We start from the raw sequence: 13,663 nt of genomic DNA on the forward strand, positions 1-13,663 counted from the left end.
CAAGTACCATGGCTATGGAGCAGAGGGCTTTTAAAAGTGGCACGATCGGGGTGAATGGTTTGTTCAGCTGTCTTGCCAAGGTCGAAGAGAGGGGAGGGCCATATTTCCATAATTTGTAGCCAAAGCTCCTAGTCATACAGTATCTCGAGAAGATCATTTAGTGTTGATCTATATTAGGTGGTGAGTATGAGTAGGGCGGAGAGGTCACGTCGGGTTTGTGAAGCTTTGTTGTAAGTTAGGGCACCGCTGACGACAATAACACAATCCGTCTGTTGGCGCAATTTTGAGACGATTATCTTTTACACTTGTTGTCCAGTAAACGAAGGAGCGCTGAGAAGTAAATCCCAGGGTTTCGGTGGTAGTGACATCACGGACGAACACGAGTGAAAGCCTCCTTTCGCCATCTTCCAGCCGAGACCATCGACACAATACTGTTAATTTTCCCAATTCGGCTAGGAGGCACGAGCTTGCGATTGGGTCAAGGCACTAGGCAATTCACCTGGCGCCAACTGCCATGCCATATCGATTGCCCCTTGAGGATGGCCTTTATTGTACAGAAACAACCCTTGCAAGGCTGCCATGCTCGTCTGACTGTTCCTCGCAGACGTATCGGACAAGACTCCCACCGCGACGAGTTTGTTGAAAAACTCCGCCTTGGCCTTTCCGCTCGGATCAGCATCACCATAGAAGCGCTCCCAAAGTTGCTCAATTTGGTATCGCGTAGCCTCGCCCAATCGTACGGTCATATCGACTCGGCCGGGTCGGACTAATGCTTCGTCAAGCCGATCGACATGGTTTGTTGTCAGGAAAATGATCCGTTCTTCTGCACTGCCGACGCCATCCATAGCATTCAAGAGACCGGAGAAGGTTACGTTGGCGCCTTGATATCCGTCACTGTCCACTTGGCGGCGATTGGCGAATGCGGCGTCGACATCTTCCAGGAGGACCAAAGTTCGTTGAGGGATGACGGTCAACAGGTGATTCAGCCTGTCGTCTGTGAGACCGCGTTCGCTGAGGTTGAGCATGGCAATGTCGTAGTTCAAATGACCCGCCAAAGCCTGGATGAAGGACGATTTCCCGGTTCCGGGAGGCCCGTAGAGGAGGTAGCCTCGTCGGTAGGGAATACCTCGTTCGTGGTACCATTTGGAAGAGGAGAGAAAGTCTTGGACATCGGCGACGATTCTTTCCTTGACGCCTTGGTCCAGAATCACCGAATCGAGGGGTCGCTTGCTGCGAGGATGACCGAATTTATCCCACTTTGTCCCCCAAGCCGTGTAGATGACCGTTTTGCCCTCCACGGACTGCGTCGCAATATCATGAGCCTCTTTGAATAATGATTCGAAGACGTGTCTTTGCGAGTAAAGTGTGGTCAACGTGACGGTCTCCCACGGCTTTCCATCCATGGAGAACTGCTTGGATTCTCTCTGCCTGTTCACCCAGATCCAGGCATTCCGGTAGCGCAAGACATGTCGGCCGGGCCCCGGTATGAGGACAAAATTCGTGTGGATCGCGCCATTGGGTAGCTCTCGTTTCTCCGTCTCGATCGCCAAGTGTCGCATGCCCGGCGTCAGGCGCTGCAGAATTGATTCCAGCACACCTGTTTGGGCTTGCGCGGCATCGCCGGTCCCATTCCGGGCGCTATTTCCCACCAGTCTTGCTCGCTCATGTAGTGTCATCCAATATAGAAACCAAGGATAGGAGTCGTCTCGGACACTGATCTCGACATCGACGAGGAGACGGCGGCGGACGAGGGCGGCTCCGTGTCGGAGACCTCTTTGGCCCAATGTCGCAAGCGCACCGAGACCGGCCAGTCCAAACCCCTATAATCGTCAGAGAGCGGACTGGCAAAATCATGACCACACTTACCGCAGTAAAGAAGGGGTTCCCACTCAGCTGCGCAATGAGCCCGCTCTCCGTGTTGTTCGTGGCCCCAGCAAGCGGGCGGACAAGGTCGGCTTTTTGCGCCGCGGCGTCGTTCAACCCTGAAGGCGCAGAAGCTGGGTTCGAGGCGACGGTAACCACTCCATTGTCGCCCTGCATACCCTGTGTAAACCCGTCGATGGAAGCATTCGAGCCGATAGAGATCAAAATATGTTTCCCGAGGGAGATCGCAGCACAAAAAGCAAGGCCGGGATGTTCTGTTTGCCCGATTCCGAGCGTTGCTCGGTGTTAAGGGTTAAATCAGCAACGTGCATCAACCTACGCGAAGGCGCGATGGCCTGTGCATGCTGGATACAATATATCTACTGCCACTAACTTCCCAGGCACCCGTCAATCTGGACTTACGGTGACATTATGCGAGTTCGTGTCATATAAGGCTCTTCATTCCATGCGCTCCTTCTTCCGACGTCAATTCAACAGACGAACACCTTTCCAAGTCTCTTCCCCACACTGTGCACCTTTTCGCGCAATGGCATCTTCCTCTGCAGCCCTTCTCTACGCCGCGACCGTTGCGACACCGTCAGTGGCGAGTGCCAAACCCGACGATGAGATCACTAAATCAAAAGCATGGCACGTAAAGAGTGGTGGCTTCAACAATCCCTGGCCGTCGTGGCAGATGCATGGATTTTTCACCATCATCGGAGGCCTCCTCGCCAGAAGATTCAAAGGGACCGCCAATAAACCAGACACCACTCCTCCGACCGTTCCGGTACATCCTCCGACATTTTTACCCTCACGCGCCGGCCATACTTCTTCCCTGCGGGCCACATGGCTCGGCCACGCCTGTTATTATGTCGAATTTCCCTCCGGACTCCGAGTTCTCTTCGATCCCGTCTTCACGGCCCGGTGTTCACCGTTTTCATGGCTGGGACCCAAAAGATACACCGAAATGCCATGCCAGATCAAAGACATACCCACGATTGACGCAGTGATCATTTCCCACAACCACTATGATCATCTCTCACGTCCGACAATTATGGAGATCGCAGGACATCACCCTGAATGCCATTTCTTCGTCCCCTTAGGCAACAAGAAGTGGTTTGAGGCCTGTGGAGTCAAGAAGTGCACCGAATTGGATTGGTGGGACGAGGCCGATTTCGCATTGACGCCCTCCCAATCCTCGGAAAGGGATACGTCCCAGAGAACAAGCGTAACCTCAGCCGACAGCCCCGAACTAAAAGCCCAAATATCCTCGGCTGATACTATCACATCCCGCATCTCCTGTCTGCCTTGCCAACACATTTCCGCGCGAAGCGTTCACGACCGTGCCGCCACTCTCTGGGCCTCCTGGTCTGTCTCTTCCGGCGGCAAATCCGTCTTCTTCGGCGGCGACACGGGCTATCGAACCGTCCCGAAGGAATCAGACGGCAAAGATGACTGGGCGGAGGAATACGCTTCACTTCCACATTGCCCGGCTTTCGCGGATATTGGCCGTCTCCGTGGGCCTTTCGACCTTGGACTGATCCCTATCGGCGCCTACATGCCCCGATGGATCATGAGTCCAATGCATGCCAACCCTCGCGATGCCGTCGAGATCTTTAGGGACACGAAATGCAAGAAAGCTCTCGGTATGCACTGGGGAACCTGGGTCTTGACGGAAGAAGACGTCCTTGAACCGCCCAAGTTGCTGAAGAAGGCGTTGGCTCATCACTCGATGCCAGAGACAGGTGTTTTCGATGTTTGCGATATTGGCGAGAGTCGGGAGTTCTAGAACAGGACAGGCTTTTTGAAGTGTCTTGGGTTTGGCTAGAGAAATAAAAGCGCCATTTCTTTCTCCGTCTGATTGGGGATTTTCGAAGCTGAGACATCCCCACGTCGTCTTTGCTTAAACTCGGATGTATTTGTATGAATAGAGAGAATATACGTGCGATAAAGCAACATGTATGTATTGCCGACCAAGAAATACTACCATTGGTAATCTTGCTTCAACTCCTGTCGCATAGCAGCAACTCCTCTGACAGCTTCGAGGGAATATCACACCCCCGAGTAATGAAAAACCTCCTTCATGGTACGTCGGGTTCCCCCTGCCGTCATCGCTTCGCACGAGCGCCAGCCACTCGAACGCCACCAATTCCATCTGTCAATCTGATCAACGAAAGCCTCTGGTGATTCCTTGAACTGTGAGTCTGACCCAGTGCTTATTTGGGACCCCTCTTCTTCGCCTTGGTCTCACCGGCTGCTCTGTGGGCAGCTTTCTTCTTCGGCTTTTGCTCAGGATTGTCGACATCGGCGTCTCTGTTCTCCTCGTCCACGGGATCAGAAGGGGGTGCCTTGGGAGGAGCCGAGTGTGGGCTTTCATCATCATTGTCCTCTGCCTTGACATCAAACTCGACATCGGGCTCAGGCTCCTCTTTGATCTTCTTCGCCTTTTTGGCTTGCTCCGCTTTGACTTTCGGAGCCAGGGGAACATCATCGTCATCAACATCTTCCTTTTGGACCGTCTTTGTTTTCTTGCTGGCTTTCTTGGACTTGGTTTTTGGCAGAGGTTCCTCGGTAGCGGCATGGCCGTCATCATCTTCGGTTTTAGTTTTGACTTTCTTCGCTTGTGACTTCTCGACCTCTTTTTCCTCTTCCTCCTTCACTGCAGCCTTGCGCTTTCTCCTTGTGGTCTTATTGGGATGTGGAGGCAAAGCGACATCGTCTTCATCATCCTCGGTCCTGCGTTGGCGGCGTGCGGATTTCTTCTTTGGTGGCGGGGATAGCGCAAGGTCGTCTTCATCATCAGATTCCATCTTGACTTTCTTGCCTCGTCCCCTCTTCGCTTTGGGCTTACTTGGAGTCCCGGCTTCATCCGCTGGAGATCCATCCTCTTCATCGGCCTTCTTCTTCTTCTTGCTACTCTGTGGAGTACGTCGGTTGATACCCTTTTGACCAGGCCGGTTCCACTCAGGCACCTAGATTGGAGATGAGTTGAGAACGAAGAACTATCTTGATGGCATTATACTGACCCCCTTCCAGTCTTCATCTGGAACATGGCCTTGCCGGAGCGCCACCTTGATCTTCTCCTGTGACTCCGGGGTGATTTCATCGTAGCCATCAATGATCCTCTCCAAGTCACTCTCTTCGAGGTCTCCCAGTGGTCCGACTTGGTTTCGGAGATTCTCGATCTGAGCGGGTGTAACACAGCCCCTGGATTAAAGTGAGCAAAGAATTTCCAAGTGGGGTCGAGGCGACGGTGGGAAGACTCACCAATGCTTCCACATCCAGACGAAGTGCTCATTGATCTTAACAAGAGTTCCGAATCTCAGCTCGCCTTTCTGAATTTTATCGCCTGCCTTTTTGCATGCCATATTCTGACAGTTGGCGCGGCTTGACTTTGCCATCTCTGCCAATGGTTAGCGTGTGAAACGAACATGCCAATGAGTGGCGAGAGTTGAGCTTATTCTCAAATATTGATTTGGGGTTTAGTATCTCGACCTTGTCGTAGAACTCATACATCTTTGGGATGCAATAGAGATGCTAGAGTGGGTTGCGCGAGACGGCGAGAGACTTACCAAAGCGATACGTTGGTTCCGTCATCTTGATCTGATGGATCGAGAGAGGAACACATCCGCGTCAGTCCACCGCGGCGGAGGAGGATAAGCCCGCAAACAGGAGAAGCAGCCCAATTAGCAGTGGCTACAAGATCGGTGGCCAGTCGTGAGCTACAGATTTATCTCAAGTTTTGAGTCAAAACAAGAAGTTGAGGAAACCATGTAATGCTCGCTACTTGAACAAGGGCATGAAGTCAGGGACGCCGAGCTCAGTTTACCAAGAGGCGTCGTCTGACAGGTGGCAACCCTCCACAAGATATGGCGCTTTTGGCGAGGATGTGGCGGTCAGACAAACCAGTTTTTTTTTCAAACCATGACGCGACAAGGGCCCAACCGAGGCATCCAGGCCTTGTCCACCAGTGCCGGTCATATCTTGGGAACATTCATTTTCATCTTTCGAATCCCAGGTTTCAAGGCGGTCGACAATGATTCTTCAGCTTCTGCTCGGAGACGTCGGCATGGGATGGGGAAGAGCAACAAGAAGGATAGACCCTTGGCAAGTTTGGCAGGGTTTGCTGGCTGGCCGCCGGTACTAGTAAATGTATCTCAAAGTCAATCTGAACCTCGTAAATATTTCGCGCCATTAACGTTTGTTATTTTCATGCATATCCAATGCTGAGAGAGTCAAAGACATCAAAAGTCTGTTCAGTTCATGTCTTATTTCTGCCCTCTTCTGCGTCCAGAATTCATTATCTCGTCTCTGTTCATACCACTTCACGATTCGCGGCGGCCATCTGTCTCTTTCACTCAGCTGTGGCTCCTCTCTAGCTCTTACAATCTGTTCTCGCACTCTCTGAACTCCGAATCATTGTGTCATCGCTCGGTTCCGGTTTGCTTTTCTCCGTAGTCTGACACTTTACATCGACTTGCTTTTCTAGGGCATGGTTAGTCTGACATGAAAGTCCAGAAAGATTAGCGATACATACTCCCCCCGCCCCGAATTACCGCAGCTTGTATCATCATCTCCGGTGTGACTGACATATCAACACCATCACGTGCCGCACTATGGGTACACAGGCCATCTCGGCTCCTGGACATTCAAGGCCCATAGCGACAAACTTCGGCAGCAATGATCAGACTTTTTGGATGCGACAGCCCAAAATGCATAAGTGAAGACGGGCTTGGATGTCAAGCACGAATGAGCCCCGGAGTCGTGACGTGTGCATTGTAGTCAGGAGTGGGAACAAGCATCACTGCGTCCATAGGTGTGATGGTATCTCCTTCCTCCCGATTCTTTGTAGTAAGTTGAGAATGACAGACACTCTGGTGACAGCCGGACGTACGACTCCCAATTCGACGGAGACTCGTCCCGGAACCGATGTAGATGCGAGGTCGACAACCGAGCTTTTCGAGATCGAGGACACACCCCCTCGGCAATGCCAAACGACATTGGCGGCTAGAGCATGAACGCTAGACAGGTTTCTGAAGAAGGAAAAGGAAATGGACAATAGCATTTGACGCAATTCTTTGACGATTGCCAGGATACTGGGAGCGACATGCAGGCAGTTCGCCTGCCTGGACAAATCGATAACAAAGCCAGAAGACTTGGAAATTTCGACTCTCCTAATCCGAACTCCTCTTTCAACCATATCCTGATCTACGCGGCGCTTCTTTCATCCAATTCTACAGCCTTTCATGTCTCGATCCTGAAATTAATCACAATTTCATCAGACAATGAGTTCGCTCAGAAGGTGGAACAGTTCCTTTTTGATTCGAGTTTCTTCATGAGATGCGTGCAAAATACAGAGACAAGGAAGTCAAGGCAAACGGTGTTCCTTTGATTTTACAAATCTCTGATACCTCCGTGTCTCCCGCTTGATGCATACGAACTGGCTGTCAAGCTCGACACGACCATCTACGCAGTTACCCAGCGGTTCAAATGTCGCGAGACGAGGACATCAGGGTTCAGATTCAAAGCATCAGCCAATCAGGCAGTGCATATTCGAAGAATGCAAAAGGATTCAAGAAGAGGAGAAGGCCGCTAAGACGGAGACCGGAACGGAGCAGAATGCAGATGGATGGAGATGAGGACTGGGGCACTGAAGGGACAAGAATATCATAAGAGGATCCGTCAAAAGCTCCCCTTTCCCAAACTCATTATTCATCAATCAGTGCCGATCACCCAGTGTTCCATACGCAGAGAGCTGTCTTTTCTCATTGAGTTCAACGAGGTATTTTCTGCCACCCGCCGTCCGTATCAGCCCCAGTCCACCGAGAACATGCAAAGGGCCGAGAGGGGTACCTTCAAGCTACGCACAGGTGATATCAAGCTTCTGTGGAATTATCGATGATAATCGAGTCGATCAATCATGACAAGGAAGAATCTGTGATAACCATGACCTCTAACTCTGAGAGCATTGATCCGCTCCCTATGCAAAACCGTGAACCCACCTCTGTGAGAAAGGTCTCGATTACCAACTCAACTCCACCTCTGCCTTTGCCCGTTCCTCCTCCGGTTATTGAACGCCTCCTCTCTTTATCAAGACCTTCTTTAAAGGATTCTTCCCGTTGAACCTTAGCCACGTTGCGAAATATACCACGGCATAGTTGAACAAAATGAAGGCACAAAATATTCCAAAATCCCGCCAAATATGCGAGTAGTAAACGCTGAAGCCCCGGCCGAACTGATCGCCGGTCGCGTACTGGCAGAACTCGCAAAGCCCATCCGAGGCAACTTGGACATAGCCGCCGGCTTGGCTGATGAAGTTTTGGGTATAAGACTGGCAAGTTTGGCCAGGGGGTGCACTCTACAGAAGAAGACGTCAGAGATATAGCACTGAAAGAAGAGGGATGAGGACGGAATTGGACGAGCGGGATCGTAAGAGAAAAAAGGGGGGGGGGGGGAGAATAGACTTACGAATCGAGCGAATTCACTTCGGTTGCACTGGACGGGCTGATTGTGGATGATGGCCTGTATCATGATTAGTCTTCAAGTCATGTCCAGAAGTGAATAGATTCTTACCCCTAAGATCATCTCAAGCAAGTAATGAAAAGGAGTAAGCCAATACATCCAAGAGCGCCAGAATTGTGGCAGTTGTGCTGGCGGCACGACGACGCCGCAAAAACTAACCACGAAAAGGAAGAACACGGGTACCAGGAGACTGGCCAGAAGTGCGTTGGGTGAAAATGACGCGATTGCTTGACCAAAGCTGACGTAGTATAGCTCGAAGAAGAGGATACACAACAGTAGGAAGCCAGAGGTGAAAGTGGTCGTCGAAGACCTATAGCCGACTATTGCCCACCACCAACAATTGTAGTATATCACTCCAGCGACGAGGGCATAGGGAATTTCGACCAGTACTGCCCCCGTCGTCCACGCGAACCAGCTGTAGATTTTGGCGTTGTTTTCTCTTGATTGGAAGATGTCGCGTGAATTAATGAAGACGGGCTGGAGCTGCTGAATAAGCGGAGGAGAGATGGTGAGCGTCAGGAAACATGCAAAAAGTCTAGACTGGAAGTCAATTGAGGCGTAGCCGAGATGGTAAAAGGTGAAAGTCGTGAAGAGACCGGTCGTGATATGGAGCACGAGTTTGCCGATGATATAACTGGGCGTACGCTGGAGAACTATTAGCGGAAAAAGAGGATGAAGGCGAGCGGAAGGGTATTCTCGTGGCCTACCCAGTATGCTGCAAACGACCTCTTGACGACAGCCATTGTCTGAATTCCAAGTGGCATGGCGTACTCCCTGTCATCCTTGAGGTTCCGGCTCTGTTCAACATTCCTCCTCCGTTCAATCATTTCGGCGATTTCATCGGATCGTGCGTCGTGGGTTTTGCTCTGCTCCCACACATCTCCCCAATCTTTGCCCTTGTAATTCGGATCGCCTGCTCCGATCACCTCGAGCATGTATTCCGCGGGATTGGCCCGGGGAGGACACTTTCGTCCTCCATTCTCCTCAAAATACCGAATCAGCTCCTGGAAGTCATGACCCAGGGGTCCATGGTACACAACACGTCCACCAGATTTGAGGAGGATAAGCTCATCAAAGTGTTCAAACAGAACAGCAGAAGGCTGGTGGATAGTGCAAAGAATCGCTTGACCCGCGTCTGCCAGTTTTCGAAGAAAACGGACAATGTTGACTGCAGCGCCCGAGTCCAGACCGGATGTTGGTTCGTCCAAGAACATGAGTAATTCAGGTTTACTCGCCAGTTCGACGCCAATAGTCAGTCTCTTTCGCTGTTCTTGATTTAACCCCTCTCCGATCTTTCCAATCGTAGCGCCAGCGATATCTCGCATCTCCAGCAAGTCGATGACGGTCTCGCAGTAGGCGTATTTATCTTCAATTGGAACTTCTCTGGGCTGTCTGAGAAGGGCTGAAAAGCGCAGGGCCTCTCTTACTGTGGATGTAGGCTCGTGGACGTCCATCTGCTCCGCAAACCCGGTCGCACGTTGGAACGATTTTGGCAACGGGCGACCGTCTACAAGAAACTCGCCCGTCACGGTGCCGAAGTTGATCCGTTGGGCCAGGGCGTTGAGAAGCGTCGTCTTGCCCGCACCACTGGCTCCCATCAATGCTGTAAGTTTGCCGGGTCGGACATAACCTTGAACATTTTGGAGCAGCTTTCGCTCTCCTTTCTCGTACGGGATCACATAATTCAAATTGCGGAATGTGTAGATCGTTTCGTTCTTCGCTACTTGCTTCACTGCCGATTCGTCCTGTTTCGTGCTCGTCGAATCACTGGTTTCATTGTCGGGGATTGTCGTTTTCTCTCCAATTAGTGTATCACTACCAACGGCAGCTGCTTCCTCATCCCTCTTGGGATTTTTCTCGTGTCTACCGGTGGCAATGGATTCCTCAACCTGCTTGGGGCCTTGACCGCGTTTGAAGACCGTGATCGCGCCTCCTCCTGAATTGGGTTTCATTCTCTCCATGCCAAAGGCGGTCAGGGCGAGGAAGAAGATGAAGAAAGCCCACAACAAACCAAAATTGCGCCAGAGATGGGCACGGGTGTATTCGAAAGCGGTTTGAATATACTGAGCACCGTCGACAAAAGTGTCGCCAGGCTGACTGCCAGCCAGGGTGCAGGATTGGTACTGAGGCTGGGCATGAGGTCCTTGCGGGACAAGGTATGGTGGAACACAGTCCAAAGTCAGGCCCGTAAATTCGTTCGCCATGAGGCCCTCAAAGCCGAAGGCGAGCCAATTAATTCGCCTCAGCCAACTAAACCATGGCTTCATCTGAGTCGGCGCTGATTTTTAATTAGCAGCAGGAAATTCAGAACAGGCGTCGGGGAGCCTCACGAATGAGATAGCCGGTATAGACCACTAAGATCTGAATACACACTCCAGTAAACCGAGTTGCGTCATCAAGAGTTCTACACAAGGCTGGAATAGCCCTGAAAAAAGAGTATGTGACCATGGTACACATCCATAATACCAGACATGAAATGAAGAACTGAGAGGCTGTGGGTGCGAGCTATAGAGTACGTTAGCATTGTCGAGAAAGGCAACACAGAGTCTGAAGATGAACGTACACCACCCATCCAGTAGATGAGAGTATTGAACAGCATGATCTGGATGAATATCAGGGGTACGTCGACAACGGTTTGGGCAATAGCGTAGGCTGCAGGACGATAGAAGGAAAATGACTTATGCTTCAGGAGAATTGGCTTCGAGGAGAATGCAGCAGTCATTTCAGCCAATGCCAGCAGTGCATTGAAGAGGAGCAGGAGGAAAATGGCGCCTCCGCGAGGGAATGCTCCGGCGGCCGTTTTAGGCATCTGATAGAACAAACTTCCGACAATGAGGCCCTGCACAATGGTGAGCGCGTGCTTTTCCTTTGATGCTCCGAATGTTACATGCCTGAAAAACAAGACCTCCCCATTTTCCCACCAACGAGGCTCGATCTCCTGTCATTACCAAGAATTGACGTTGAGTGCAAGCTATCACCTGCTTGTGGAACGGAATAGTATAGTTTCTCCTCTTGTTCTTTTCGGATCTATTTTCCTCCCGGATTCTCCGTTGTTCCTCTAGGTGTGACTCGAATTCTTGAACATCTTCAAGATTTCGTTGATACGCATCACTCTGGCGGTATAAGGCTGCAAATTCATCCGCATTCCGGGGAATTCGGTCTTCCCAACCTTGTCGGACCGATCTCGCATGCTCATCCGTGACGGAGGTAAGGAAATCTGCCGTGGTCCACCGTTCCGGACAGTCGAAGCCCAAGTCAAGGAAATATTGTTTAGCATGGTCGGCCGAGCCATAGTAGAGGCATTTTCCGTGATCAATAAGAAGCACCTTGTCGACGAGTTCATAGAGGGACTCTCCCGCTTGGTACAAGGAAACTGCCGTTGAGGTATGGGCCATGTTGGTCAGAGTCCGAATGGATTGGACATATTCCAAGGCGGTACTGGCGTCAAGACCACGGCTCGAATTGTCCCAGCCTTGAATAGACGCCCGGGTGATCATCGCTACCCACGTTAGTACCCCGCGTCATACGTGTGCAAAAGAATATCTCACCCTCCGCTATACTGACTCGCTTTCGTTCACCACCAGATACTCCTCGAACAAATGCGTCGCCGACTTTGGTTCCCAGAGTATGTTCGATCCAGAAAAGTTTGGTGACGACACGCATGAATTCTTTCATGTAGTCGGCACGTGACTCTCCTTCAAGTCTGGACTCCTTCCCTGGCGTTCGGGTTTGTAGTGCAAACATCAACGTTCGCTTGACCGTGAGTGCCGCATAATGGAGGTCGTCTTCCGGATTGTAAATGACCTCGCCGCGAAAATCTCGTTTCATGCTTTTGGCATCTGTGCCACCATAGGTCACTTCTCCTTCCACAGCCTGGAAGCCTTCTCGCTGGTTGCAGAAGGCCTTGAGAAAGGTGGAACAGCCCGATCCTGGTCTCCCGAGGACTAAAAGCATCTCACCAGGTCGGACACATCCGTCAAAATTGCTGAGAAGCTCTCGAACTGGTGGCGTACCCACCGCTGCTCTTGCGCCTTTGGTAAAGAGCATTTTCACCTTTCGCGGAAGACCTAAGAAGATGTCGCCCACGGTGGGTTGAAGACGTGCGCCCAGGCCGACACCTTTGACAGTCAAGTTTCGGAAGATGACGCCGCTATGGCGAGTGTGTTCCTCTTCTGACTGGTCCCGTCGTGCCTTTCCAAACATTCGAGACATCAAGCGTTCAATCTCGTCGTGCTCCTCTTGGAGTGCGGCGTCCGACTTTCCAGAAGCACTTGTACGTCGACGAGATAGAGCTCTGAACAGGTCCTCCTCAGTCTGAATGCTTTTGCGTCGTTGAAGTCCAGGTCGTGGGCCTTCAGCTGACGGTGCAGCCTGGAGAGGCATATATTTTGATTCGGTTCTTCCCACTGGCGAGTCTTCGGTAGAGTCCCAATCAGACGAGATGGACGACATACTTTGCCTGGAGGAATGCTCATTCACCAGTTGGCGATCCCTGCGGAGCTGGTCGTCGGGAGGCTGCCATGAGGTCGTTGCCGTCTCGCCAGATGAGGGTGTGTGGTTGTGTCCCGAAGCCATGGCTGGAGCTGGCGGGAAGCAGGAATGAGTCTGAGTCTGAGTCTTGGATGGAGTAGGGGTTGGCACGTTGGTTGTGTCCTCAAAGCCAATTATATGCTGTTCGACCGAGCTGCTCCTTGAATCCAATGTCGTCGTCTTCTCAGTCCAGAGTACTGATGGAGACCTTGAGAAGCTCCCACGCAAATCGGTATCCACTGAAGTACGACGATTATCCACATGGAGGGAGGAAGTGTGAATTTGAAAACGCCATCACGTCCTGAAATAGGTGTGGATGGCTGGATGTGGATAGGAATGAGTTTGTGCACAGCGTGTAGTAGTATACGACGGGATAGGCCAATAGTAGCCTGTTGAGGAAAAGGTTTGCAATGGATCGATGGTTCGAGGTCCGAGTTCCTTGCTGATGTAGCTCTGAAATTCGAGAGAGAAAAAGGCATCAGAGGAGGCGAGGCTAGTCCATGCCGTGTAGAAGAGCGCATCCAGGTCATGACGTAGATGGCAAATGGCAAAGCTTAGGCTTGAAGGCGCACTGGCATTGGCTCGACACGATGGTGTAGCATTTGCTGAGTTCGTCTACTCGGGTCCCCATTCTTCCGCCTCCGATTGGGATGGTGGTTGATGCCAGGTGCCGGAACTTTGATACCGACCGGATAGAGAGCCGATATGGAGAAGTGATATCTCAATACTACTATAGAACTGTGTCCGA

At 51.4% G+C, this 13,663-nt stretch overlaps 4 protein-coding genes across 4 annotated transcripts; 1 reads left to right on the forward strand and 3 right to left on the reverse strand.

Annotated features, from left to right (window-relative positions):
* Positions 1–452: 452 nt before the first annotated feature.
* Positions 453–2,040, reverse strand: Z518_07059 (uncharacterized protein; the record flags this gene model as incomplete). Its single annotated transcript, XM_013415188.1, has 2 exons — positions 453–1,820; positions 1,867–2,040. 2 exons carry the CDS (start codon positions 2,038–2,040, stop codon positions 453–455), a joined length of 1,542 nt encoding a protein of 513 aa, XP_013270642.1.
* A 370-nt stretch (positions 2,041–2,410) lies between these two features.
* Z518_07060 (uncharacterized protein) lies at positions 2,411–3,652 on the forward strand (the record flags this gene model as incomplete). The annotated part of the gene is made up of 1 exon (XM_013415189.1): positions 2,411–3,652. One exon carries the CDS (start codon positions 2,411–2,413, stop codon positions 3,650–3,652), a length of 1,242 nt encoding a protein of 413 aa, XP_013270643.1.
* A 427-nt stretch (positions 3,653–4,079) lies between these two features.
* Z518_07061 (uncharacterized protein) lies at positions 4,080–5,264 on the reverse strand (the record flags this gene model as incomplete). The annotated part of the gene is made up of 3 exons (XM_013415190.1): positions 4,080–4,835; positions 4,890–5,070; positions 5,131–5,264. 3 exons carry the CDS (start codon positions 5,262–5,264, stop codon positions 4,080–4,082), a joined length of 1,071 nt encoding a protein of 356 aa, XP_013270644.1.
* A 2,666-nt stretch (positions 5,265–7,930) lies between these two features.
* Z518_07062 (uncharacterized protein) lies at positions 7,931–12,960 on the reverse strand (the record flags this gene model as incomplete). The annotated part of the gene is made up of 8 exons (XM_013415191.1): positions 7,931–8,221; positions 8,332–8,385; positions 8,437–9,030; positions 9,093–10,663; positions 10,716–10,890; positions 10,949–11,245; positions 11,286–11,884; positions 11,934–12,960. The coding sequence occupies 8 exons, from the start codon at positions 12,958–12,960 to the stop codon at positions 7,931–7,933; spliced, it is 4,608 nt and encodes a 1,535-aa protein (XP_013270645.1).
* Positions 12,961–13,663: the final 703 nt, after the last annotated feature.

This window comes from Rhinocladiella mackenziei (genome assembly GCF_000835555.1).
Source record: "Rhinocladiella mackenziei CBS 650.93 unplaced genomic scaffold supercont1.5, whole genome shotgun sequence".
In the NCBI taxonomy this organism is placed as follows: Eukaryota; Fungi; Ascomycota; class Eurotiomycetes; order Chaetothyriales; family Herpotrichiellaceae; genus Rhinocladiella; species Rhinocladiella mackenziei.